General features: G+C 35.9%; 1 protein-coding gene across 2 annotated transcripts; it reads right to left on the bottom strand.

Moving 5' to 3' along the window:
• Nucleotides 1–69: 69 nt before the first annotated feature.
• Nucleotides 70–26,214, bottom strand: LOC135777918 (serine/threonine-protein phosphatase PP1-beta catalytic subunit-like). Of its 2 annotated transcripts, XM_073812308.1 has the most exons (36): nt 26,150–26,214; nt 25,450–25,514; nt 25,278–25,359; nt 24,704–24,808; nt 24,480–24,536; nt 24,142–24,204; nt 23,917–23,991; nt 23,734–23,794; nt 23,568–23,626; nt 23,386–23,459; nt 23,195–23,238; nt 21,383–21,491; nt 21,224–21,275; nt 21,059–21,139; nt 20,894–20,959; nt 20,468–20,568; nt 20,255–20,336; nt 19,819–19,923; nt 19,640–19,735; nt 19,037–19,108; nt 18,872–18,949; nt 18,731–18,791; nt 18,531–18,589; nt 18,381–18,448; nt 18,138–18,181; nt 17,154–17,253; nt 17,024–17,075; nt 16,381–16,461; nt 16,092–16,157; nt 15,853–15,947; nt 15,690–15,771; nt 14,932–15,036; nt 14,582–14,677; nt 14,419–14,493; nt 12,943–14,254; nt 4,603–4,734 (listed from the first exon to the last, which is right to left on the bottom strand). In XM_073812308.1, exons 1-35 carry the CDS (start codon nt 26,189–26,191, stop codon nt 13,982–13,984), a joined length of 2,826 nt encoding a protein of 941 aa, XP_073668409.1. In that variant the 5' UTR covers nt 26,192–26,214; the 3' UTR covers nt 4,603–4,734; nt 12,943–13,981. The 2 variants fall into 2 exon arrangements, with proteins under 2 accessions (XP_065144272.1, XP_073668409.1); XM_065288200.2 differs by lacking the exons at nt 14,419–14,493; nt 14,582–14,677; nt 14,932–15,036; ... (29 more) ...; nt 25,450–25,514; nt 26,150–26,214 and adding exons at nt 70–1,313; nt 1,391–1,525; nt 1,642–1,793; ... (1 more) ...; nt 3,778–3,882; nt 4,034–4,264 and having other exon boundaries at nt 12,943–13,078.
• Between the last annotated feature and the right edge of the window lie 1,548 nt (nt 26,215–27,762).

Here is a 27,762-nt window from a genome sequence, read left to right as displayed (position 1 = left end):
TCCCTGTTCAATCTCCAACACTTAACTTAGTATGTTTACTACAGAACACAAACACACAGCAGGCACAGACTGTTTCTTCCATTTATTAAGTTTGAAGCCCACTTATGCAAAACTCATGAACTGCTATATAACACTTTGATAGCTTTCCCAAAATTTGAAAATAAATTAAAAAGTCAAGAAGTAACCAACAACACGCAGAAATAAAAACATTAAAGAATGAATTTATTAAAAAATGTATATTAATGTGAGGAAACGCTTCCCTTGCCAAAAAAGGCATTTTAACCCTTTTTTGCCGAATGTGCTAATTGAACGTCCAATAGATTTATCACCACCTAAATGTAGATGAAGACACTAAAACAAGTGGAATCCTTCCACCGGGAGGCGCTACCTGCTACACTCGTGTCAGTTTCTCGTTGTCCAATGGGAAAACTGGTGGATTGTGAAATTCAGACAGGTTATTACTGATGTGAACGTGTGGGTCATGCAAAGAAGTGGTATGCCATGACACATTTCTCTTGAATTGTTACTATCATAAGACATAAAAACATCACGTTAAACAGATAGTTAAGGTTCGACTATTTATTATTTTTTTGTAGTTTTGATGTAAATCCTAATGTTATTGAAAAAACAGAACATGCAATGCTGTTTGTAAATGCAGCTGTTCAAATAAATGTGTTAAAGTCCCTGTTTCTGCTTTGACCTAGTCATCATGTAAAGTATCTGTTGAACTGTGTGATACAACACCCAGAATTAAGAGACAAGCCTAAAATGTAGGCCTAAAGTGTGTCAGTGTGTGAAATCCTCCGTGTTAAAACTGTAGCGAAATATGCAACTAACAATACTTAACATTTTCACTCCTTACTTAAATAATAAAACAGTTTTGAAGTAAAGTTTAATAAAATGCGACACTACTAAGATATTTTTGTGTGATTTGAACAGCTCAATAAGAGATGCTTCCCAAAGCATTATTATTATTATTATTATTAAAATACCAATAAACAAACAAGCAAAGCGAATTAAACGAGAAATCATCAACATGTCACGGCAAAATCTTTGTACACAAACGTTATGAAATTTTAAGAGAGAAAAGGTTGGCAGGGCAGGTAGAGAGATACCAGAGGGGAGTTAAGGGTAAAGCTGCCCCAGCCTGCATGTTTTGTTTTTTGCTGGGGTGAGAGAGGGGGTGCTTGGAGGGTGTGGCAAGCTGTTCACCTCTTCTTGGGAGCTTGGGCGGTACGTGGCGGGGTTACAGGTCGCCCTGAGTTAACCCCACCATACTGATACTTTGCCTTCTTTTCTGATGGTTTCAGGATCTGTAGGAGAAGAGATGGTGTAGATTACATCATGTGTATTTGTGCGCGTGTGTGTGTGTTTGTGTTCGATGACACACCTGAAAAGAGCACATGAGTGACTCGTCCACGCTCATCATCCCGCCAGCATTGTCAAACTCCCCGCAGTAGTTTGGTGCTGAGAACAGAGTGACCAACTGACGCTTCGCAAAGAACTCGTATCCATCTTCAACCACCTACAAAACACACGGCAGTCAATACAACTAGGCATAGAAAACCATCCACATCATGCTGGAGGTCACTTATAACTACTTAAAGGTACTAGGTAATGGATTCTGACTGATTGAAGTACCTGGTGCGCCCTGCAGATGAGGTCAAGATCGTGCCGGTTGAGAAATTTGCTGACTACGTCGGCACCGAAAGTGAAAGACACTCCACGATCGTTCTCCCCCCACCCCTGAACGTCTTTATCTGGATCAGACCACAGCAAATCACAGAGGAGACCTGCAGAGCAAAAGACAGAATATACATCTGTTATTTCTTTCATCTTTTCTCCTTGATGCTTTTTATACGTTGGTCGATTGGATCACAAGTGGACGAGAGAGACACATTCACGTTAACACCTGGTATTTTAATCCATCTCTTTTGTCCACTTTCAACCGCTTCGGTCCTGATTACTGAGGGGGCGGTCTGTGTGCGAGTCCATCTGCTTTCGTTTAAATGCAAGTGTGACGGGTTTAATTTGAAGCAAACTAATATTATGTCAGAGTCCGCTACTTGTTTTGTTAGCAAGCATGCTGCACAGAGTTTTGTACGTAATAAGCTCACGCAACTTTTACCGTGGGTTCACACCAGCTGCGTTTGAGGCGTCAAAATCGCGTCTACCACGTCTAGTTTGCCGCCTGAACATTTTGAGTTTACTCGCTTCATTCGCGTGTGAAAGCCGCACGTGAAATTCTAGCCATAGAGACATTCACGCATCATGGGAGGGGCTTCTGCAACTCCGCTCGCTTTCTGTAATCACGTCACTACTAGAGCAAGCTCCTGATTAACGCGGCGAGTTTTCCGCCAAAGTTGATTTTTTCAACTCACGCTTTTGCTGCAGCAACGCTCAATTCGGGCCATTCGCGTGAACTAGATGCGTGAATGATGCGGAATCGCGAATACCGAGCCGCACTAAACGCCTCATTCACGCCGCGAGACCTCCAGACGCGCGTCAATGCGTCTTCACATTGAAATCACTCACGCTTGACGCCTCTGCCACGGCTGGTCTGAACGCAGCATTTCACGCCCGCACGGTGCTTCAGTTTTATCAATGATAGCACTGTACACTGTGTGTTTATGCTAGAAGTCATGTCATATGTTAAAACATTTTGCTCGATACATAACACGTTAGATCAATACACTTCAAAAAACTTCTCTCTTACTTCGTATTTACTATAGTTTTCAGTACAAAATATCTAAAAATTCTTAAATAAAGATGTATTTTCTTGATGAGAAAAATGACGTAAGAAAAAAAGTAAAACATTTTTGACAAATAAAATACAAAATGTAAGTGAATTTGTGTTTAAAACAAGCAAAAGAATCTGCCAAATTTCTTGATTTTTTCTTGAATTAAGTGTATAGAAAAAAGTTTTTTTCTTACCCAATGGGCAGATTGTTTGCTTCTTTTAAGCACAAATTCACTTACATTGTATATTTTTGTCAAAAAATTGACTTTTTTTCTTGCTTATCAAGAAAATACATCTTGATTTAAGAATTTTTAGATTTTAAGTACGGAAAACAAGACAAAAAAACTAAGTAAGAAGTAATTTTTTGCAGTGTAGGCGGTGTTTTGTGGCTGTGTGCGTCAACACCACGAAAGCAATCCGGTATAATGTGTTTTCGACTACCTCTGAATGTTGAAAGTGGGCAAGCTCAAAACTTTTTACATCCCATTTACACCTGTCTTTAGCCTTGTCCACTTCCGATCGACCAAAATGCATCTTAACTTTCCCGCCAATGACGAGTTTTTCTGGCAATCCATGTTTCCGCTATAATCCACCAGGTGGTGCTCTTACCCAATTTATCAAACCCGGAAGCAACCCTTTAAAAAAACGCCTCCTTGAGTTTATCAGTTTTTGTGATTTACTGTTTTCTACATAAAATCATCCTACATAATGTAAAGCGTATCCTGTGAAAATATAACCTTAATAACTTAAGTAAGGTCATGTTAAAGATTTAATTCAAACTTTCATGCTCCTAATCTCATAATTAATTAGATTATGAGACTATCCTGGATTATACAGACAATGTCACATGTGTGCACTGCCACACACACCTGTGTCCGGGACATCGGTTGGTCGCATAATTCGGCGTATCTGTTCCATTGACTGAAGATCAGGAGAAAGACCTTGAAAAATGGACACAGAGATATGTGTTAATGTCTTTAGACTGCTTCCCAAAAAATTGTTTAGTAAAACTATCCATCATTTATTCTTGTTCTCACCTCCATGGCAACAGAAGATCTTCTCATCTATGATGGCAGCAATTGGGAGGCAGTTGAAGCAGTCTGTGAACGTCTTCCAGAGTTTAATGTTGAACCTGCGTTTGCCTGCAACGAAAACAGACATATACATGCATGATTATGAAGCATGGTGCATGACCTGAAAGTTTGTTTAGGGACTTGAAATGTAAGTGGGTGAGAAAATCAATAATATGAAACTTTTTATTGAAATGTGTGTCAGGAAAACTCTGATGCATACACTCATCGTAGAAGCCGTAGATACGGTTGATGGAGGCGCATTCGTGGTTCCCCCTCAGCAAGAAAAAATTCTCGGGGTATTTGATCTTGTAGGCCAGCAGGAGGCAGATGGTCTCCAAAGACTGCTTGCCTCGGTCAACATAATCACCCAGAAAGAGATAGTTTGCCTCCGGAGGAAAACCGCCGTACTCAAACAACCTCAACAGATCTGTGTACTGCCCATGGATATCACCTAAAGACAGAGAGAGACAGAACTTAAGTGACTTTATAAAAAGAAACTGTTCTCGGCTCCTTGACTCGTGGACCTTGACTCGAAAGTTCACGTCAACCAAAATTTAGGTTAATGATGCAAACACCCACACACACTCGTAAGGGTCTCAGGTGTGTGTGACAGAAAGAAGGAAAATGACCTCAAACCTATCCTCATTACATTGATATTAATAACCTGTTCTACTTACACACACACAGAGACTTGCCAAAACCTTGACATTTTTGGGAGTTGAGGAGAAGGAATGTAATTAAAACGCTAGATATCCTTTCCACTCAGGAGAGGAGGGTAAACCAACCTACCACAGATTTTAAGCGGTGCCTCCAACTCCAGCAGGATGGGTTGACTGAGGAAGATCTCCCGAGATTTAATGCAGAGTCCTCGAACTTCTGCCTCAGTCATCTGAACGATCTTCCCTGGACGACATCCTCGCACTACAAAAACAGAAATTACAGTAACGTTATCATTTGCCAAATGCTCCTAATCGCCAAGTTTAACAACATCAATGAACGATAGGAAACAAATCCGCAAACATAAAAATTGGATTTCAAATAAATAAATTTATTTATAACGAACTCTAATCTGAAAGTCTGAATGAAAGAAAACTTTTTACAGGTTAATAAAGGCATGCTTTTATGAATAACTAGCCAGTGGATTGACCAAAGTTAACAATTGTAAATGTTATATTTTTGCATTTCCATTTATGCATTTAGTGGACACTTTTATCCAAAGCGACTTATAGTGCATTTCAACCTATAAATTGATCAGTTTGGGTGTTCCCTGGGTTCAAAACCCTTAACCTTTTGCCCAGCTTAAGTATAGTCAAAAGTATAGTCTGTTTTTACGTGTACCTGTGAACATACGAGCATGGTTGATTGAACAGCCTTGCAAAGCATAGTTTATTTGACTCGTATGTGTACACAGATGTTTGACGCATGCGCACTAGGACAAAATGTAATGCACAGAATTTTGCATTGTTGTATCAAAAGCAACTTTACGGTAAATACAGAGAAGCACATAAAAAAAGAAAATGGCACATTTCATCCCATCTATCCAAGCGTGCAATTCTTGGTAAAAATGAGCTGCAAACAGACTTTGTTGTTTAGCAAAAGTATGGTTGTGTAAAGGGGGTTGCACACCGGACGAGAAGTGCTGCGTCGTGTTGCGCTATGAATCTAAAAACAGAACACATTATTTTCTATGAATGTACACATACCGGCGTCGCCTGGCAGCATCTGTCCGCCGTGACTCTGGACGGCGCTCAAATCCCTGTTGTGCCACAGAGTGCCACTTACATAGTTTAACATTAAATAACATAATTTTTGTCTCAAATCGTTAGCGATTAACATTGGCTGCTAACGTATATTTTGCATTTTGAAGTAGATGCTGACTAAGCTCACGCTATTTAATGTGTACTTCCGGTGTAAGATACCTCCGAGTTGTCCTAAACGCAAAGCTGTGCTTCTCGGCCGGTGTGCGAACCCCTACACCAAACGTGAAGCATCACGTTCCTTGTTTTAGATAACTCGCGGGATTTAACTTCGTGTCATGCGAATTCTTCAACCGAAGTGAACATTTTCAACTTGCGTCAAGACGTGTTTGAAGCAAATAGCATGTTTTTTCGCGGCAATTGCTAAGCCCAATTTGCAAAATTCGCATTGCATCGCGAGTCTATTCACGTTTTTACATGTTGTGTAATCTAGTCACGCAAATCGTTGAATTCGCATTTGGTGTGTATGCCCCATAACTCACAATGATATTTAAACTATAATTCAGTCAATATTTAACAATGACTCACAAATAACAATAAAACGCTAATCTCCGATTGTGCATATTCTTCGAGTGATACTTTCAAAACCTTTCAATGATTGACACACCATAAATAATAAACATTATGTCATAAGTTAGGACTTATAATCTCATAATCTGGTTGCACAGCAATGTCAGCACGTAGAGCACCGATGCTTGTGAGTGGGAATTTTGAGATTGTCTGGAATTCTGCAGGAATGTTCCAGGCTTGGCAAGCACAGTCGATAGAGTTTAACTGTTAAGCAGAGATTTAGCAGAGCAGTGTGGTTGACGACAGATTCACAGCTCATGTTTGTCTGAGAACTTCATCTAGGTGAGAACCTGTAGCCATAATTCACTCTAGCTTTACACAGAGATTCCAGAAAATACACAGATGAATGGTTTTGGTTAATTCAAGCTGCTGGTGACTTTTGAAATCTGTGCGTGTATTCACACACATCTCGTAATGACACACAACATCATGATGTGACGTGTAATGTAAAGCCGGATTTATACTTTTCCGTAGGACCTACATCGTAGCCTGTACGCCATAGGCTACGCATCATTCATACTTCTGCATGGACGTGGTGCATTACATATGCAGATCATATGCAGAATTAGGAGCAAGGGTGGTTCGGGATACAAACTTTATAATAATGCTTAAAATTAAGGTAATCCCGTTTTTTTTTCATTAGTGCTGTGCAGTAATTTGATAACAATATTTTTTTGGCAGCAGTATGATTTTCCATATAAAACGGTAAGTGATCGACAATGTTTGCGTAATGCTGCGCAGGCATTTTGCAAACTGTACTTCCGGATGCCGCATGCAGTCTTAGTTTACAATCACAGTGTCACTCACTCAGTAAGATGAGTGGAGTAAAAAAAATGACCGACAATGGCTGGGTTTTCATCCAAATGGGTAAGCGAATCCTTTTAAAATTTGCAAAAAATAAAATAAAAATGATATTAAACCCATGATTTACTCACCCCCAAGCTGTCCGAGTTGCATACGTCCATCGTTTTTCAGACAAACACATTTTTGGATATTTTAGAAAATGTTTTAGATCTTTCAGTTGATTAAATGTAATGTTACGGGGTCCACCTATAGTCCACGACCTTCAAGTCCAAAAAAAGTGCGTCCATCCTTCACAAATTAAATCCAGGATGATAAACAAAGGTCTTCTGAGGGTAATCCGTGCGGTGTTGTTGTAGAAATATCCATATTTAAAACTTTATTAACGTAAATAAATACCTTCCGGTAGCGCCGCCATCTTAGACTCCTCTGTATTCATGAGAGAGTATTAGCGTAGTGTACGCACTTTTCTTAGTGACGTATGACAAATTCGGAGGGCGGGGGCACAGAGCAGCAGCAGAGAAACCTCCGTAGGCTGCGTAAGCTCTCATCCTGAATGCGGATGCGACTAAGATGGCAGCGCTACCGGAAGGTATTTATTTTCGTTAATAAAGTTTTAAATATGGATATTTCTACAACACCGCTCGGATTACCCTCAGAAGACCTTTGTTTATCATCCTGGAGCCGTTTGGATTTAATTAGTGAAGGATGGACACACTTTTTTTGGACTTGAAGGTCGTGGACCCCGTAACATTACATTTAATCAAATGAAAGATCTAAAACATTTTCTAAAATATCCGAAAATGTGTTTGTCTGAAAAACGATGGACATATGCAACTCGGACAGCTTGGGGGTGAGTAAATCATGGGTTTAATATAATTTTTGGCCGAACTATCCCTTAAAATTTGACAGGAATAAAAGAAGTGTCATTTATCATGATAATTATCGATATCGACCTGTTACAGAATTTTTTTTTTAGCCCAGCCCTATTTATTATTAAGGGAAATCATCTAGTCTCAGTTACAAATTTGACTGGTAAATGATAAAACTTTCTTTTGTACCTTTGGTATAAACTGCATTGCATATGTCTGTTTAGGAATGACAGGCTGATAAGCCGAAATGTTATACATGACTGTACTTAACATAACTTTTACTATGTGGTAAAAGTGTGATTTTGTACTGTATCAATGTGGTTCTCGTGAAAAAAAATAGTGAAGACCACTGCCTTACGACATTGTTCCTGCCTTTTGCTCACACAGGGCACATTCCAAGACCCGGCAATGTTACAAGTTCCCCATTTCAATCCCGGGACGTGTCTGCATTTACACAAATCCAGGGTTTCCCGCAGCGCTTTTCAGTTCGGGCGGCCCACCTAAGCTGGGATACCCTACCACCTTAACTAGGTTGTCCAAAAAAAAATTCCACCAAACGCCACATGGCCGAAATGAGAGAAAGACATGGTCCGTCACTGTCTGGAGGATAACTAGCCTGTTGATAAAACATTTATTTCATTACTAATCTAGTATGTGTTCATTTTCTGTCATAGTTTCTTCAAAATTGAGTTTTATTTGAGTGTTTTAAATAAAATATTTTCATCATGACGCGTACGCCCCGCCCCTTTGATTGCCACGCCCACCCGGCATGCCCACCTGCACAACCCTACCACCTTAACTAACAAATTTTCTGCGGGAAACCCTGAAATCTATGGTAATTTTCTGGGATCAGATGCTCTTTATGAAAGGAGTTTCTGAGACAGGGTGTAAAAGAAAAATGAAAGTTCGAAAAATGCAGTTCGTACAGCCATGATTTACAGTTATATAATAGCCCTAAGTATTTTAGCCTTCAGGCCACCCACCCTCACAATATCCCACACACTTTATAAATGTTGTAGATACTCGGCAGCAATGTTGTAACCCTAACAACTGTTTGTGTAAAGTGCAAAGCAATTTATGAGGCATGGTAAAACATTGCTGCCATGGGTACAGATTAAAGTGTAAGTGCATGAGTGTGTCCATGAGCTGATGAAATGTCTGCGTTATTTCAGCATTACTAAACGTAAGAAAAATCTTATCATGTGTGTATATGCCTGTTTGACAAGCCTGAGGTGGATTACAAGCTGGAGCAAAGCAACTTGTTTAATGTGGCAATAAACTACAAAACTATGCTCTGACGCGTTGTCTACCAAGTTAAGGTCTCGTCACATAACAATACTTAAAAAAAAATGACTGAAACAAATGGAACGAGACTAATTTCTCAAAGAAAAATGTGTGACCTTGTCTTTGAAATCCAGGTTAAAGTCTCAAAGTCTTTTCATTTTATTAATTGATTTCAATCTTTGACCTTAGTCAATATAAAAATATCAAGGTTATATTTCGCAGAGCAGTAAATCTGAAAATATATTTATCCGTGTGTACACAGACAGGGTCACATTGAGCAATCCAAGATTATCCTGACGGGAAGCCATTTAACATTCCCCTCTGACCACTGTCAGTAAAACAGCATGCTGTCTGATCTTCACAGATCAGAGATAAACAACGCCGACACAAATAGAGCTTGAGAAAACAGGCAGAAACGTGTTTGACAGGAAATTAAAGGTGTGAGAAGAACCAAGAAGCTTTGCTTTAGGGTCACACAGAATCACAGATGGCACTGCTTAGTTAGGGGTCAGCGAGAGTTGTGTCGAGCCAGATGGGTGGGCACGATGCCATCCTGATCAGGGTGGTGAAATGAGCCATGCTGTTGGTTTTATCAAAGGTAACTAAACAGCAAAGAATGAGGCAGAAACACTGACATACACAGAAATAACCAAAAGTAGATACAGAATACCCTAAAATAGAAAAAATTGTCCTTCCACTCATCACAAATCTTGGCTAATCGACATAAAAACAAGTAAACAACTCTAGCATTTATAAAGGGTGAAATGTAAATGCCACGGCTCATACTAAATGCAACACTCCAGTTTACAGTATATTTTTAGAAAAAGGTTCAAGAGCTGTTACTGGGGCGGTACCCTTTCACAAAGCACACCTTTGTACCTAAAGAGTACACATTAGTACCTCAAAGGTAGATACTTGTACCAAATGTATAAATATTTGTACTTAAATTGTACATTATGGCCTTTTAAAAGGGTACTGACATCCCACTTACAGCTTTTGTACCATTTTTTTCTGTACCATTGCAAGACCAAGTGGTTCATAACACAAGTCAAGTTATGTATAATTCAATATGAAATGAATATTATGAATTATAAGTGCAATGTAATGTTACAAAATTAAGGTTAGAAAGATTTCAGTATACCCTTATAACTTTAGCTAAACAATAAACAAAAGTTTTTTTGATTTTACCGATACCGATAACTAGGTTGGTCCATACTTGCCGAAAACCGATAAATTTTTATTTGTTTTATATTTTAATGTAGCTGACGGCCGCATATTGTTCGCTTTCTTAACTTAAAATATGCAGCTTAGCCGGCAAAATCATGGATAAAAGTAACCAGCTGTATATAAACTAATGCAAATGGATGGTAATAATCATGACAATAATTCCACTTTTGGGTGGAATTTATCCAAATGACATCATACAAACCAATTTTATTGTTTTTTCCACATTTAAGTGGAAAATTTTCATTACCGAAACGTAACCATGACTGGATTTGGATTCTTTGACATGGAAATATTTATAATTAAAAAATCTAAAAAATCAAACGCTTCAGTGCATGTTATACTATAAACATTTACAGTAAAGAAACATGTGGTATTTGGTGATCATTGGTAAATGTAGAGACGATAATAAGGAAAATAAATGTGTCCCAGACAAATTTTCTCATCCTCCGCAACAATAAAAAAAATATTGTTGGAAGGGACATAATTGACTGTGACACACAAGATGGCTGCCAGGTAAGTTGTTCTTATTTTTTCTCTCCAGATAAAAGTTGAAATTTTGTTTGTCATAGCACCTAGACAACTTTTTAGTTCTCATTACCGAAACATGAGTTTGTAAATGCATATTTAATATTGTATCATGTTGGGGTAATTATAATTTTTGATAATGATAATCTAAAAAAATGTAAATAATTCTATAGGAAATATTTTTGAAATCCTCTAAAAATAATTGGACCTTAATCTTATATGTGCAATAAAAAATTGGCTTGAAGGATTTTTAGAAAATCTGATGCTGGACACCTTCTAAATCTGGATTTCATGAGAATCACCCATCTGCGTTTAACAGTTTGAGGTACTACTAAGATTAGCGTCCTGTCAGCATCCTGTCAGCTATGACGACAAACTTAGGTTCCTGCTGTGGTTTCTCTGCTAATTCAGCATCTAAAAATATTTGTTTATAATGATATGAAGCATTGGAGTCAACTCAAAAAATCTATCGGCATGGATTTTTGCCTCCACCAATGAACTATCGGTGCCGATTAATCTACCTCTACAAGAATGTTTTAGCATCAACAGCGCAATGAACACGCAGAACATATGCAATGTATCCCCCTGTGGTGAAAATTGTTTTTACATGTCTATGTGGTGATTTAAATATGCTTAAGCACAAACCATGTTCAAATCCACCATTCAACACCATTGCCGAGTATTGATTTACAAAACCACAGTTTAAAATCGCCTCCATTTCTGCGTCACAAACATGTAAACAATCAAGTCAACACAGTTGAACGAATGTATCAGGTAGTCCGTGTCATGGAAAGTATGCCACATAGACTCGGCCATTGTGCTGCCCCAAACATCTGTATTATCAAGGTCTTAGTTATATTATACTGATATATGCATCTTGCAATGGCAGACAATGACAAAACAATGGCACTGATATGTTAAGATATGTCAGTGCAAGGTGTTTTTAAAATAAGGCACCTCAAATCTGCATTTTAGTCTGGGACTAAAATAAGCCCTGTCCGTGAAACCACCCCATAGTGTGTACAGTATATCTATGGTCTCTGTGCTGGTATGATAGAGTAGAGGCGGGGACTAATTAGCATATTCCTAGATATACATATACTAAACTTTTTTTTTAATTGTCGTGTTTTCTATGGCTTTTTTATCCAGTTTTTTCTTATGCCTCTTTTGACTATTTGTCCTAAAATGTATTTTTGGTAAAGTTGCTGTACAGTGCAACAATGCAAATTGTGAAAAGCGTAATAAAAATGAGTCCAAACTGAGGTGCACAGACTATAACATTATTAAAAGAATGTGGCATTTACTTAATATAGTGTAATTATTTATAGTTATGAGATTATATTATTTATAATGATGACAATAAGTTTAAAACTACGTTATGAGAAAACTTGATGTTGAGAATACAGAATAAATGCACAGCTAACAAACACATTTAAGAAGAAAATAAGGACAATTTTGTTTTTATTTTTATGACGAGAGAATACACGTCATATACACGACAATACAAGTAATTTTTTTAATAAGAAAATAAAGTATGATGTTATGAAGATGTATTCACTGTAAACTTTAAGAGGAAAATAAAATAATTGTATGTGGTGTATAATGTAACATTATGATGAAGGCAATACTTTTCGTTATAAAGATAATACGTAACGTTTTGAGGTGTAAAAGTGTAAAATTTGACAATAGTGTACAATTTTGAAGCAGAGTAACATACTGGTTACGTTTGACGAAAGTCAACGACGTCGAACGGACACCGCAGCGTCCGTCAAGCCCTGTTTCACTTTCATCTGCTTTCTTTCTTTCTATCTTTCTTTTTATAACTGCTATATAAACTATCACGTTTCATTCCCACTAGATAAAAGCAAGGTTTGATGTGATCTGAGGGAAACTCCCAGCGCTGAAATGAAGGCTGCTGCCCAAAGCCCGCGGCCCCTGCCGTGTTTGTAAACAGGGCAACCGCAGCTCAGCTTTTAGCGCGCACATTCTCCATTAACCGACAAAATACACGAACTACGACAAAATTAAGTATTACCGGATGCATCGATACTCTCTGTGGCTATATAAAATGTTTCTTTATCCACAGTGCTTACCTTCAAGAAGCCGAGAAATGAGACTGTCAACGTTTAATTCCCCCTCCGCCATCTTCAGTGCCGTGTTCTGCATGTGGCGCTAGCGGAAACCGCCGCAAGGTGGCGTTTACAATGACGTCATTCGCTTAGTTACAGGCAATTACGTCAATATTAATGACATTTTTTATAAATATTTAATAATTTTTAATGTGAACTTACGACCTGTTAAAAGCAGATTTATTGTTGTAAATAATGTTCTGTGTTGTTTAATGTGTGGCTAATTGTGCGTTTGGTTTCATTTCCGAGTGGTTTTACTCTCGATTTATGACTCTGAGCAGTGATTTTTTTTCCATATTTGATGGTTTTATTCAAATTTTAGCCTAATTTAGTAGATTGACTAGAAATGTATTTCTGAAAATATGAAAACCGTTTAACTCTAGTATGTTTTCTGATGGATAAAATAGGCTTCTCTAATACATTTTTTGCTATATTTCATTAATTACTATTATAATGATATAATGTGTGTTCAAAGTCTCTGTAGGTGCGCATTATGATGTCTATAAAGTATTTATTTAACACTTTTTTGTTATCGTGTTGGGTGGGGTGAGGCACACACTACTGGCACACACGCCATCTACTGGTGGGAAACTGAAAGGCACGTGTCACAATATTAGTGCAAATTTAACAGCAGGTACATGATGACTCCTTAGTATGGAGCATGAATAGAGAAGAAATCTAAAAATAAACATAACCTTTAAACATATGAAAAACATCAAGAAAAAAAATTATAAATTATATTAAGAAAATAATATGAAAGTGTATTCTGATGACTGAATACTATTAAATTACACAAATATGTGTTGATATTAATAATGTCCGTTTGAGGTTTGGCTCACTATACAATCAGTTAAGCTTTATTGCTTATGATGAGATAACCAGGGCCTTAGTCAGTGCATTATTATAGTCATTATTAGTATTCTTATATAAATAATTTACAACAATAAATTAATTTACAAATGAACATTTGTGTTGTCTGATATACATTTTCCTTAAAATCCTATCAGAGCGTAGTTCCTTTCATTTCTGTTTCATGGATGTCCAGGCTTCCTTTTCGGTTCCTTCGGTCTCTGTAGTAGAAGAAGATCCATGTTATGGCCCAACCAATCAGCAAGCCTGCCACAGCCAGAATGGCAGCAGCCCAGGCCGGTATAGAATCACTGGAACATTCTAGAGGGACAGTGGTGCCCGGTGCCACCGTAGTGGGTACTGCAGTGGTCGATACTCCAGAGTCGCCACTCACACTGTTTACACGTGTAAAGATGAAAGGATGCTCCTGCAGAAGAAAGGGAAGGCATTATTTGAAAGCATATTTTGCTTATTTATCTGTTCATCTTAATTCACAGTGTAATTCTCCACTAGGGCAAGATTAAGTGAGTTTTAACTACCCTTATAAAATCTCTGGATGCATTATCTGGTTTAAATCGATCATTAACTCACCTTTGTGGGACAATGGATCTTACTGCGATCATGTGTGAAATTATTGTAGGTTTGTTTACTCCCCACAGGCTCCAGCTTGAAATAAAAAATACAAGACAAATACTGTTGAGTACAAAAGAAATGCTGTTGTGAACGTGTGTGAACGTGTGCAGGATATATTCACCATGTTGTTCCAGAGGCCAATGGCCATTTCAGCATGTCCACGTTCAGCGAAATGAAAACAGTCCACAGAGAAGAAGTTTAGGTCAGGTGTGCCATCCTGAGAGAAAGATTTTACATTTATCCATTTAGCAGACTCTTTTCCAAATGAGATACTAGTTAACATTTTGTCAATGACCTTGCAATAGGTTTAGTCTACAAAGCCATTACAGTTGTTAATTGCAGTAGTGTTTTATTACTTTCTGTATATTTACTGTATATCCATATTTACTGTAGACTGTGTCTGTTTGTGTGCTAATAAGTCATGAGCTCTGTCTTGGTTATGTTATACGAGCCCAAGGCCCAAACACTAACCGCAGTCATTGGAATAACAGAGTTTTCGAAGAAGGGCTGCAACACCACTGCAAAGTCATCTCGTCCATCATACCAACCCCCATACACCAGCCTTTCAGTCTCCGTCTGACAATAATGATAAGTGAAGATCATTATAAATGTGTTTTAAACTGTCTGCATGTCTTTAAATGTAAAAGCTTTTATTATTATTGTAAAGCTTTATGCTCTTAAAAATTATTTTCAACCCAGCTTTAGGTCAAAAAGGGACAAGCCCAGCAGATGGGCTGAAATTTACCCAGAAAATGTTTATATTTGACCCAACACATGGATTAAAGCAACCAAGCATTTTTGCTCGTGCCTTTTTGTATGCTGGGTTGAAAACAACTAATAAAATAATAATAATAATAATAATAATAAAATAAATAAAATAATTGTTCTCTTAAAATGAAAAATAATATGCATGTGCCATTTTAGAAAATAAAATACTATCCCAACTTAATAACATTATTCAAGAATATGTAAGCAATTTCTAGGCTCATTATTTCTAAAGTAAATAGTTGATCAAACCAGCGTTGTCTCAACCAGTTTCATGTTTGGAGAGGTGCTGTCTCTCTGTCCAACTAATTGCATGAGAATTATTTGGGGAAATTTGCTTGAAAACTTTTATTATTTTACAATTACATTTGGCACTAAAATTACATACTATGCATTTTTAAATTCACATGGCACACAGCTAAGCTGCTACTATCGAAGTAAGAACAACTTGACCATCTACAGACCTGGAGATCCCTGTTGATCTTCCTCATTTCACTCAGTTCTGGAGAGTTTTCACCCGGCTTCAGAAAACATGGACACAAGTTCCTGTCACACATGCATGCAGTCATGATAATGCTGTCAATGTAAAGATGGAAATTCACACTAATATTTAAACGATTGATTTACTCTTGCACGAGGCTGCATCCCAACGTGTCTCTGTTTACTAAACGAAGATCCTTGATCTCTAAGATTAGCACAAAATTGACCAGCACCCTAGGAACCTGGACACAAACACAAACAAAGTATGTGAATTATGAGGAAGGATTTCACCTGTACTGTATACAACCTGGTAAAATACTACATTATTTTGTGTAGTAAACATCAGGTGTGATAATGTGACCAGCGCAGGTGTGCCTTTCACTCACCTCATTGTATAAAATGTCTAGACTTTCAGCGATGTGACCAATGTACTTCTGAGGAGACAGAGAATCCTGACCAAAGAAAAGGTAAACACACACAAGCAGATGGTGATGTTTCTGTGCATAACTTTTATGTGGGTTTTTATAGATGAAAATATTTGAAATTTTGCTTGCATCTGAATGCATTTTAACTGCTTAAAAAGGTCATTGCTGATGTCCACTGTGTCCTCTGACGCAGATTGAAACGTAATTTGCAATTGCAGGATGAGAGCCGCTATTAAGCACATCCACTTACCCGGTCATGACAGTACTGGCAAAGGTCGTTTCCCCCAATAAACAGTGTCACCAGCTTCCAATCCTTTTCAAAGTTCACTTTCTGAGAGAAAATGAGATAAATTACATTACAAATTTGTTTGTTTATTTTAACCATCAATAAAAATTGGAAATTGCTTTTAGTGTGGTGGTTTTAAATACAAACAGATTATACTAACCAGAAATGTATGCATGACAATAAACATGGGTCATTTGTAAATGAAAAGGATATATAAAATGAGTCAGCACAAACTAATCCCTTTTGAAAAGACCAGAATTGGTTGACTGGTTTTAGCTGGTCTTCCAGCCTGGTTTTAGAGGGGTTTTGGCCACATTAAGCTGGTCAGGCTGAAAGACCAGCTGACCCTCCATCTTAGACCAGCTGGCTAAGCTGTTTGGATTGTTTTAGCTGGTTGTAAATGCAAGCTGGTTTAAACTGGTATTCCCAGCCTGGCTGGCAAAATGGTTAGGCCAGTCAAGCTGGTTTTCTTGCCTAAAAAAGCCCTCTAAAACCATCCTGCTACACCATCTCAAAACCAGGATGAGGAGACCAGCTAACCAGCTTAGGTTTTTTTTCAGTAGACAGATGAAATAAGTTTGTATTTCAGTAGAAGGGAAGAACATACATTACTACTGTTTAAAGCTGTGATGAGATCCCTAACTTGCTCTGGTATTTTGCTAATAAGAGAAAGAGAGAAAGTGTTAGAAAATATTATGAAGTTTGTGTATATTCATCAGGGTGTGTGTCTATTATACCTCGCTTTGGCTCCTGACACTGCCACATTGAAGCCTTTGGTTAGCTTACTTTTTCCCTTTGAGAAGCCGAAAACATTTGGATTGAACTTTTTAAGGATGTCTGTTAAGACACAATGATATACACTGTTAACCCTGATATTGTCTTTACTTATACAATCAAATAAACATCACTTAATATTTTCTGTTTTGAAGCCAAAGCTTAAAAAAGTTTAGTTGATTTAACTTTTAAGCTTACAAAATCCATTAAACTAAAACATTCAAGTAGAATGAACTTAAAATTATTAGTTCATGTTGTGAGGAATACCCATAATCCTTTGCGCCTGAATACTTTGATTATTTTCTGCTTTTTCACAGAATAAAAACTGATAAGAACTTTCACTACTTAAATATTTGTTAATAAAATGTCATATAGGTTTAAGCTCTTATATTATTGAAGTTTTATTATAATTATAATTTTGTAAAGTCACCGTTCAGGTGATCAGTGTTTCCGTACATGAACCCTGTTCAGAACACTTTATTGTATTTCTCTCCACAGTACTGACAATGCATGTCAAAAAAACACATTTTTGTGTGTTTCTGTGGAGAATTACGTTTATTCAATGACTGACTTAAAATCAGTCATCAATTCTGTGGTATAATACCATTTATAACATCAAAAGTAATATAAAGTGATAAAAACTAAAGTTATATGCAAGGGGTTTCCTCACAAATTTCTAGTAATGTCAACTAATCTGGGTTAAGAGTGCAGGAATATTGGAAGAAGTCTATTCAACTTAAAATTTTTGTTAGAACAGTTTATATGTTTAAGTAATCATTACTTAAAGTTTTTAGGGCAACAAGTTTGCTTCATTTTTTTAAGTATATTCAACTTATCCAGGCTTACAGTGTAAGTACCAATTAAGCAATTACTAAAAGAAATCAAAACACATTAAAGATAAGGGCCATACTATTAATAACAACCACTGCAACTACAGTAATACTCACTTGGCACTGTGGTAACCGTTTCCAATGTTTTATCTCCACCAATGCTGACAATCAAATTAAACAGAGACTTAGAAAACATTACATGAGCAGAAGATTACACAAAAAAGCAGGGAGCAGTGGAGTAATTCCATGCAAATGTCAACCTTACCATCAAAGTTTTAAACAAAAGGTTTTATTGATTTTGATTTAAAATGTCCATAACACTGGAATTGCTCAGTTGTCATTTTGGGATTAAATTCTCACCTCCAGGAAACCCCTCGCTCTTCATTTAATAACTGCAGAATGTTTTTAGCCTTTGCACCTAAGCCGGCCTGACAGATAAGGAAAGAGAGCGTGTTAATAACAGTATGACAGACAGACACTTATATATACTGTACCCAAAAACACACTTACAGTGAGTGAATCTCCCAAAGCTGCGACTACGTTAATGTCACCTGGGCGCAGTCTGTGAACTGAGAAACATCATCATGATTTATTGGAAAACTTAAATACAACAGTATTGTAATGCAACAATATCTGTTCCTGAATTTTAAAAGAATGAATGAATGAATGAATGAATGAATGCATGCATAAATGACATAAGTGTCTTTTACCTGATGTTGGCACACTTTCAGAGGGTGCTGTGTCCTCACATGAAAAATCACTTCCCCAGTTCTGTAATATAAGTGGTAAACAAATTTTACTCACCTTGCAAATGAATTGTATTTTGTATGAAGTACATCTGTGTGACTTACAGTGGGCGGTGAAGGAGTGGGAGGCGGGGGTTCGTATGTGTAATTGCTGTTGTGATAGGTCCTTAAAAAAGGGGTGGACTGTGGAAGAATATGAAACAATGTTATAACGCGATAGTATGGTATCAATTTAAATGAACATACATACTGTGCTAAGAGTAAACTTACCTCATCGGGGCATTTCATAGAGATACCAGAAGTAAAATCTTGACTGTCTGTCTTGTTACCTAAGGGTTCAAGCTGTGAGAGAAACAAAGAGATGCAGAGAGTACATATCAAGTAAAATGAAATTTGGATCTACTTAAAAAATACTGTAATGTGTAACACCTAAAAAAATCTTTTGAATACTTAATATAAATATTATTAGGATAATTTTAACACCTTACTCTGTGTCTAAACTGTTGATATCAAAAGTATATCTTCATTTATACAGTACTATGCAAAGTATTGTAATGGTATAATCACCATATATAATAATTTCTCTTTTTCGAATAAATGCAGGAAATTTGTATGCAGTATTACTTATCTTGTGACTCAAAAGAGATCAAGATGTGTTTAGTGCCAAAGAGAGGTCATCAACACTAAATGACTTTTTACATGAAAATTGTGGGTTGTTTTTTTACATTTTGTGTACATATTTCCTGTATTTTCTGTTTGTATCTTAATAAAAAGAGAGAAAATAATAAAATATGGATCTCATTAAAACTTTGCTAAAAAAATGGTGGTCGCCTAAGACTTCGGCACAATATTGTATATAATGTATATGCTCACCATGTTGTTCCAGAGAGCTTGTGCCATTAAAGTGTGAGCTTTTTGACCGAGATGAAAACAGTCGGGAGAGAAATAGGAACGGTCAGGCCTTCCGTCCTTAAAAGAGATAATAATGACAAAGGTGAGAGGTCAAGAAAGGACAGATTGTGTTATATGGGATATGATGGTTTGGTCTGTACCTCAAGCAAAGGAAGAATCACATTTCTGAAGAATGGCTGCAAAACCACGGTGAAGTTCTCATGCGTATCATATCGTCCCGACTCAACCAGCTGCACCATAGCACGCTTTAGACACACACAGAGAAGACATATTTATGTCTCTGAAAGACAAACTTAAAGGATTATAATCTAAATATGAGATTAGGAGCATCATAGTTTGATTTCAATCTTTGACATGACCTCACTCAGTCAATATTAAAGATATCAAGGTTATTTTTTTCAGAGAATGTTCTTTACATTATTAAGGATGATTTTATGTAGAAAAAGTAAATCACAAAAAATGACTTTTGTGCTAAAGCTATAATAAGGTTTGTAGTTAACATCATGGTCACTGGTTAATTTTCCTCCAAAAAATAAACTTTCTGGATGAAATACTGTATTTCTCTTTGTATTTTACCTGATAGGCTTTATTGAAATCCTCCAACTTCTGAGCTTCATAAGATGCGTCTTTAGGTTTAATAACACATGGGCACAAAATCCTAAAAAAATTAATCACTCAACATTTGTTTCCTATAGCACATTTAAAACCAACACAAAATAATCTTTAGAAATTAATGATTTGGGGGTCAAACAGATATTAGGAGACACAACTTTTCCAGACTAAACTCACTTGACCAGCCAGGTGGGACAGCCGATGCTCGTGTCCTGATGCAGGCGACGCAGTGGAACCATGTACAGAAGCTCCACCAGATTCACCAGTGCACGAGGTACCTGGAGAAGAAAACTGAACTGGTTTAAACTGGAAACATAAATACAAAAAAATACCTAAATAAAGAAGAGAATCCCATCACTCAAAAAAAACCAATAAATCTACCACAGAAGACATTTAATAACTGTATGGATAATTTTTTGATGGATGGATGCACATTTTGGAGCTGTCTCCAGAGTTATGAAAGAGCAATTGTTTAGTGTTCCTCTGGGATCTGTTTAAGCAAAAACAGGGAGGCTGTGCATACTTGCACCTCTATTGTTCTTGCTCTACAAGCCTAGCAAAACACATTAGTAAAGCCACGTAAATCTAAAACGAAATTCTCACCTCACTGTGTAATATGTCCAGAGCTTCACGTATACGCTTCACAATGTTATCAGGAGAAAAATATACCTGGAGAGAAATACAGATTAAGTGAGAGAGTGAGAGAGATTATAAGCAAAAATCAATTACTCTGATCGTAAATTATGAGGACTATTAAGGTTGACATACAGTATCAGAGCAGTAGTCACACATGTCATTTCCTCCAATAAAGATAGTGATAACTTTCCAATCGTTCTCGAAATCAATACGCTAAAGAAACGACACAAAAACATTCAGGCACTTTTGTATATTTCTTGTATGGGATAAGGATTATGGTGTGTGTGAATAACTCACTGAGTCTGATTTCATTCTTGAAATGACAGCACGAGCTTGCGTGACCATATCACTGCAACAAATAAGCCAGAATAATGTTTTACTGTATAATAAAGAAGAATTGAATGCTTTCATGTGCTTATGTAGTCCCTCCTTTATTGGTTGAGGAGAAATACTCACTCAGATTTGGCTCCTGGTACCGCTTGGTTGAGAAAACTCTGTGCAGAATTCTCCCCTCCTTCTTGCAATGAATATCCCACGAGCGAAGGGTTAAACTCTTTCAAAATATCTACAGGAGAAAGTAGCTTATAACTTATCACTAAAGGTCTTACAGACAATAAAAAATATGATTTACTGCCAAGAGGGAGTCAGTTAATGATAAACTATAGATGCTTAACTTTATTGCAGTCTCAATATAAAAGTTTGTATTGCAAATCGGATGTTAGGTCAAAATGCGGCACATTACAAAGCTGTAAAATTAGGGCTATCAAACGATTAATCGTGATTAATCGCATACAAAATAAAAGTTTGTGTTTGCATAATATTGTGTGTACTGTGTGTAATTATTATTTTTTAATTATATAAAAATAAACATTTGATATATAAATAAATATTTTCTTTGAATGCGATTTATTGCGATTAATTGTTTGACAGCATTATTAGAAACAAAGAGATGCAGATAGTACATATGAAGTTAAGTGAAAGTTGGATCTCCTTAAAAAAATACTGTAATGGGTAACACCTAAAAAATCATTTGAATACTTTTATTAAATATTATTCAGATTATTTTAACACCTTATTCTGTGTCTAAACTGTGGATATCAACAGTATATCTTCATTTATGCAGTACTGTGCAAAGTATTGCAATGGTATAATCACCATATATAATTATTTCTATTTTAAGAATACAACTTATAAATATAGGATATTTGTACTTAAACCTAATGAGATAAAATCCTATTTTTTTTACATTTTGTGTACATATTTTCCTCCAAATCGGATGTTAGGTCAAAATGCTGCACATTACAAAGTTTAAAAATTAGGGCTGTCAAACGATTAATCGTGATTAATCGCATACAAAATAAAAGTTTGTGTTTGCATAATATTGTGTGTACTGTGTGTAATTATTATTTTTTAATTATATAAAAATAAACATTTGATATATAAATAAATATTTTCTTTAAATGCGATTTATTGCGATTAATTGTTTGACAGCATTATTAGAAACAAAGAGATGCAGATAGTACATATGAAGTAAAGTGAAAGTTGGATCTCCTTAAAAAAATACTGTAATGGGTAACACCTAAAAAATCATTTGAATACTTTTATTAAATATTATTCAGATTATTTTAACACCTTATTCTGTGTCTAAACTGTGGATATCAACAGTATATCTTCATTTATGCAGTACTGTGCAAAGTATTGCAATGGTATAATCACCATATATAATTATTTCTCTTTTAAGAATACAACTTATAAATATAAGATATTTGTACTTAAACCTAATAAGATAAAATCCTATTTTTTTTACATTTTGTGTACATATTTTCCTCCAAATCGGATGTTAGGTCAAAATGCTGCACATTACAAAGCTTAAAAATTAGGGCTGTCAAACGATTAATCACATACAAAATAAAAGTTTGTGTTTGCATAATATTGTGTTTAATGTGTGTAATTATTACTTTTTAATTACATATATATGTGTGTGTATTTATTTACGTAATTATTACACAGAACACACACATATATTATGCAAACACAAACTTTTATTTGGAATGCAATTTATTGCAATTATTCGTTTGACAGCATTATTAAAAATAAAAACTTTCTTGAGATCTTAAGATCGTTTACTTGAATACTGACATAATGGCTAAGAAATGTTAGAAAACTCTTTGTTTTTTAAATATACATTGATGATATAAATAAATGGTGCATGTCATTAGGTATAGTTCAAAATGATTATTGATCAAGATTATTGAAAAGTGTACATACTTGGTAAAGTTGTCACAGCTGATAAATTCTTGTCTCCACCGATGCTTAAAGTAAAAAACAGAAGTATTTTGCATTCAATCTTTTTGGAGGGAAAAGTCCTGAGAGTTAATACTGTGCTTGTAAATTTAATAAAATCATGTGGCTAGAACTGAACCGGTAAGATTTTAAACACTGTAGATAGCAGTACTTACCTCCAAGATAGGCCGCGGTACTCTGTGATCACACCCAGCAGATTGTTTTGTGCTGCACCTACCCCATTACCTGCCTATACAGGAACATAAAGTTTAAAACATGCTGTTCATCCAAGAACAACGTTATATTAGTTTCATTCACCATTATATTTGCAAACAAAAATAAACTGAAAGTTTCTCACCGTCAATGAATCTCCCATCGCTGCCACCACTTTGATATCCGCTGGCCTCAGGTTGTGAACTACAGAAGACAGGCCAGATTACACTTAAAAAGCACATTTCCCATAATTCCCTGTTATGTTACACACCACATGTTAGGTATGTGTATAGGGTCACATTTCTATTCACCTGAGGTGGGGACATTGGGAGATGGAGATCGGTCCTCACAGGTGAGCTCAGTCCCCATCACCTGACAGATTAAATGCATTAAGACACACAAGTGCATGAGTTACATAGCATTACAAAAAATAAGTCAGATGCATCACATTGTAAATGGTAGAGGATGGTCTTTATATGCAGTGATGGACTAACCGGGTCTAGAAAAGGAGAGAGATCAGCTTCAGGTTCAGAAAGTGAGTTTTGTTTTGTTCGCAAGTATGGCCTTTTCTGTGTGAAAGCAACAGGTTTAGTTTAAGTCTAGTGCATAGAAAACATTAACATCTGCACACACAAACATCATTCAATCACATTCAAAAGTGCTGAAAACACAAGGAAAAAAATTTTGGGCTGAAAAGGGTACTGAAAAATCTCTCTTACCTCATTAGGGCACGGAATTAAGCCCCTCCCCTCCATCTCAGACTTGTCAGTCATTGGATGCAACTGAGGGAAGAATAATTACAATTAATCAGAAGGTCTCAGTTCATAATTTATGGTTAAGATTAGATAGGCAAGTCAAGATGGGTTTCCAGACTAAATCAGTCTCACATCAGCTTTTATCATGAGAGTTAATGCACTGTACACCTGTTATCCATCAAATCGATCTGAGAGAAACTTTACCGCTTTGAACTTTTATTCCTTAACTTTTTACCACTTCATCTATAGGATCAATGTTCACACAAAGGGTCAGAGTGTTGTGTGCATTAATATTAACTCACCAAATTTGTCCAGAGTTGTAAAGTCAGTTTGCTGATGTCACGTGTGGAGGCTTCTGTCTGTGAATTTCATATATATGCTTTGTTAATACATAAACTTCACAGTGTGATAGTTACACTAACTTTAAGCATTTATATTAAAATATAAATAACCCTAAAGTCTCCATAGATGTCTGGCTCAGAGATCCACTAGAAATATTAGGTTTATATTTGATGTGAATACTTACTGATGCTGACAGATCAGTGTGCACTGGGCTGGACTGAAGCATCACACTGAAATCTTCCCGTTCGCCAAACCAACCTCTGCTCTTTAAAACAGCACTGAGAGATTCCTGTTCAATGCATGCACAAAGTTTAATAACAAAGCAATACTTTTTATTATACGAGTCAATGACAAATAATGATGGAGAAGATGGAGAAATCCTTTAAAAATTAACCTTAAAATGCCTGTTTAAGGGATTCTTAGAAATGCAGTCACGTGTTGAGGTTGGTTTTACATAATAATATTTTTAAGATAAGTGTTTATCTAATGACCTCATCCTCATCTAATCTTTACTGTAACCATTACAAATAGTACTATAATCCTTGCACCTTACATAATAAATAAATAATAATAATAAATTATATATATATATATATATATATATATATATATATATAATATAAAAGGTTCAAGATAAGTCATTTTTTGTATTAATTTTATTCTCTGTAAAGTGTCAGCAACTTTAAGATATGCAGATATCACACGTGAATGTGCATGTGTTTTATCACACACAATTGACATTTGCTTTCTGTATTTACCTGCACTGAAGCCATGAGGGTTACTGTGTCCAGTCTGCGTCTGTTTTTACTGTATTCCTCCTCACACTGGCACTGACAAACTCTACAATAAAAAACACAACTCATAAAATCATCTTTAACATCATAAAATATTATTATGTTTGGGTTTGAGGAATGTTCATAAACATCTTACCGGCTAGGAGATTTAGAAGTTGGCAGTCGACCCCAAACAACAACATGAACAAGTGTGTGTTTCAACTAGAGAGAGAGATGTTATACTGCTGTAATATTTTATTATATTTTATTAATTAAGATATATTATTAATATAGGCTACAGAATATGTAAAACCCAAGCTAAAATAATTTTTTTGGTGATTTGCTGTTTTTTTGTACACAAAATCATCCTTTATAATGTAAAGAACATTCTTTGAAAATGTAATGTTGATAAGCAAGGTTATGTCAAAGAATGAAATCAATGTGAAATTAAACTTTGATGCCCCAAATTTCATCATTTCATTGTAAGACTTCAACCTGGATATTACAGATAGGGTCATTAATTTTAAAAAGTCAAAGTTATACTCAAAAAAATGCCTCATCAGTTGAATGAATTTTAATTAAGTGTTAAATTTCCAAATAGAAATTGTACGTAGGTGAACGTAAAATAGTTTAGTTGCATCCAACAAACATGATTAGATACATCTATATTAATGTAATGGTATTACGTGAAAATGTGCCATTAAATACATTCAACTGATAAAGCATTTTTTTTTTGAGTGTAGTCACAAATTTAATGTTAATACTTTCATTAATAAATTGTGAATGAACCATATTGTAAAGTGATACCAACTGTACTTATCAATTGCTTTTGTTTGACTGACACTGAGCAATTGCACCTGCTTGTGAAGGCTGCTTAGTTCATTCTCCACTCGGTTCATAGTTTCATTAAGACTTGCTCTGATGTCCTAAAGGAAGAGGAAATATTTATGGAGTGTCAGAACTGGACTTTGATTATTTACTACAGTACAGGTGGTTTGCTATAGAAGTGGTCTGACCTGGCCTTCACATGCACACGGCTCATCAACCGGTACAAAAAACAAGAGCAGCTTCCACTGTCAGAGAGAGATAGCGAGAAGTCAGAGAGAGACGTCAATGACAAGATAAGAGCAGTTAATGGTTGTAATGTATATATTGTGTTTATATTTTGTGGTATGTTACATGAATACAGTACAAAATCTCACACCCAAAGGTTGCTACACTGAACAAAATAAAGGCTGGATTTACTTAAAAATATAGTGCATCATTTTTGCATTCATGTTTTTAAGTAAGTTTCACACGGAATTTATGCAATTGCTTAAAATTTCAAGTAAAGCTTACTTAAAAAAGTGGATGCAAAAATGATGCACTATATTTTTAAGTAAATCCAGCGTATTATTCAGCCCTGTTTCACAAAATTATGTACCTAGTCACGTAAATTTTTTATTCTTTTCAGTGACACTGTCACGTTTTTCCGCGCTTTTACGTGACATCACGCATTTCTGTTTATGTGTCATTGTCACGTATTGGTTACTCAACTGCTTTTTCCTATTTTCAAAACATTGAAAATAGGGTTAGAGTTGGGCTAGGATGTAAATCTTTTTTTTTATGTAAATCTAACCCTAACCGAAGCGACAATGGTAAGTAAATAGGACAAAACAGAAATACGTGATGCAGTCACGTAAAAATGCGGAAAAACATCAAAATGTACATAACTATAGGTACGCAATTTTGTGATACTGGGCTGTATTATTTTATGAGTGTATACAATCAGAAAATAAGTTCCTATATGTACCATTTTGGTACACTGTAAAAAAATATCTGCTGGTTAAAAAAGTTACCTTAACATTTTTTATGTTCATTCAACTAATTTTTCAAAGATGAATTAACTCAAAATTGAAGGGAACTAGCACCAACTTTTTATTTTTTACAGTGTACAGATATGTACATTTGAGGTACCAATATGCACCTTTTATAGTACAAATAGGTACTTGAAAACCTTCTGCCACATTGCCAACTATCTTACCTTTTTGTACCTATATTTTTGCATTTTGTAAGAGTTTCAGGCCCTGAACCATGTTTTTGGAAAGATCCTTGAGTGCTTTGTGTGCTTGTGTTTACCTGAGTGGAGCTGAGGGACTGTGTGATGCTCTCTGTTTGATCCATGATGTTCCTGTCACACAAAGAGTTAAATATGAGATCCTGTCTGTGAAATCTAATCATGAGTTTGGGAGCGTCAATGTTTGATTTTAATCTTTCACATGATCTTACTCAATATTAAATAAATCAAGGTTCTATTTTCACAGAATATTCTTTACATTAGGATGATTAAATGTAGAAAACAGTAAATAAAAAATACTTTAGAGACATACAAATCAACACCCTTGGAACATTTCTCAACCAATCAAAATTAAGTATTCAACAGGCCAGTGGTATAAAATAAATTAATAAACAATATGTATACACACACAAA

This window comes from Paramisgurnus dabryanus, chromosome 17, assembly GCF_030506205.2.
Source record: "Paramisgurnus dabryanus chromosome 17, PD_genome_1.1, whole genome shotgun sequence".
Taxonomy (NCBI): Eukaryota; Metazoa; Chordata; class Actinopteri; order Cypriniformes; family Cobitidae; genus Paramisgurnus; species Paramisgurnus dabryanus.
Note: the sequence above shows the minus strand (reverse complement) of the source record. Positions and strands in the feature narration are given on the sequence as shown.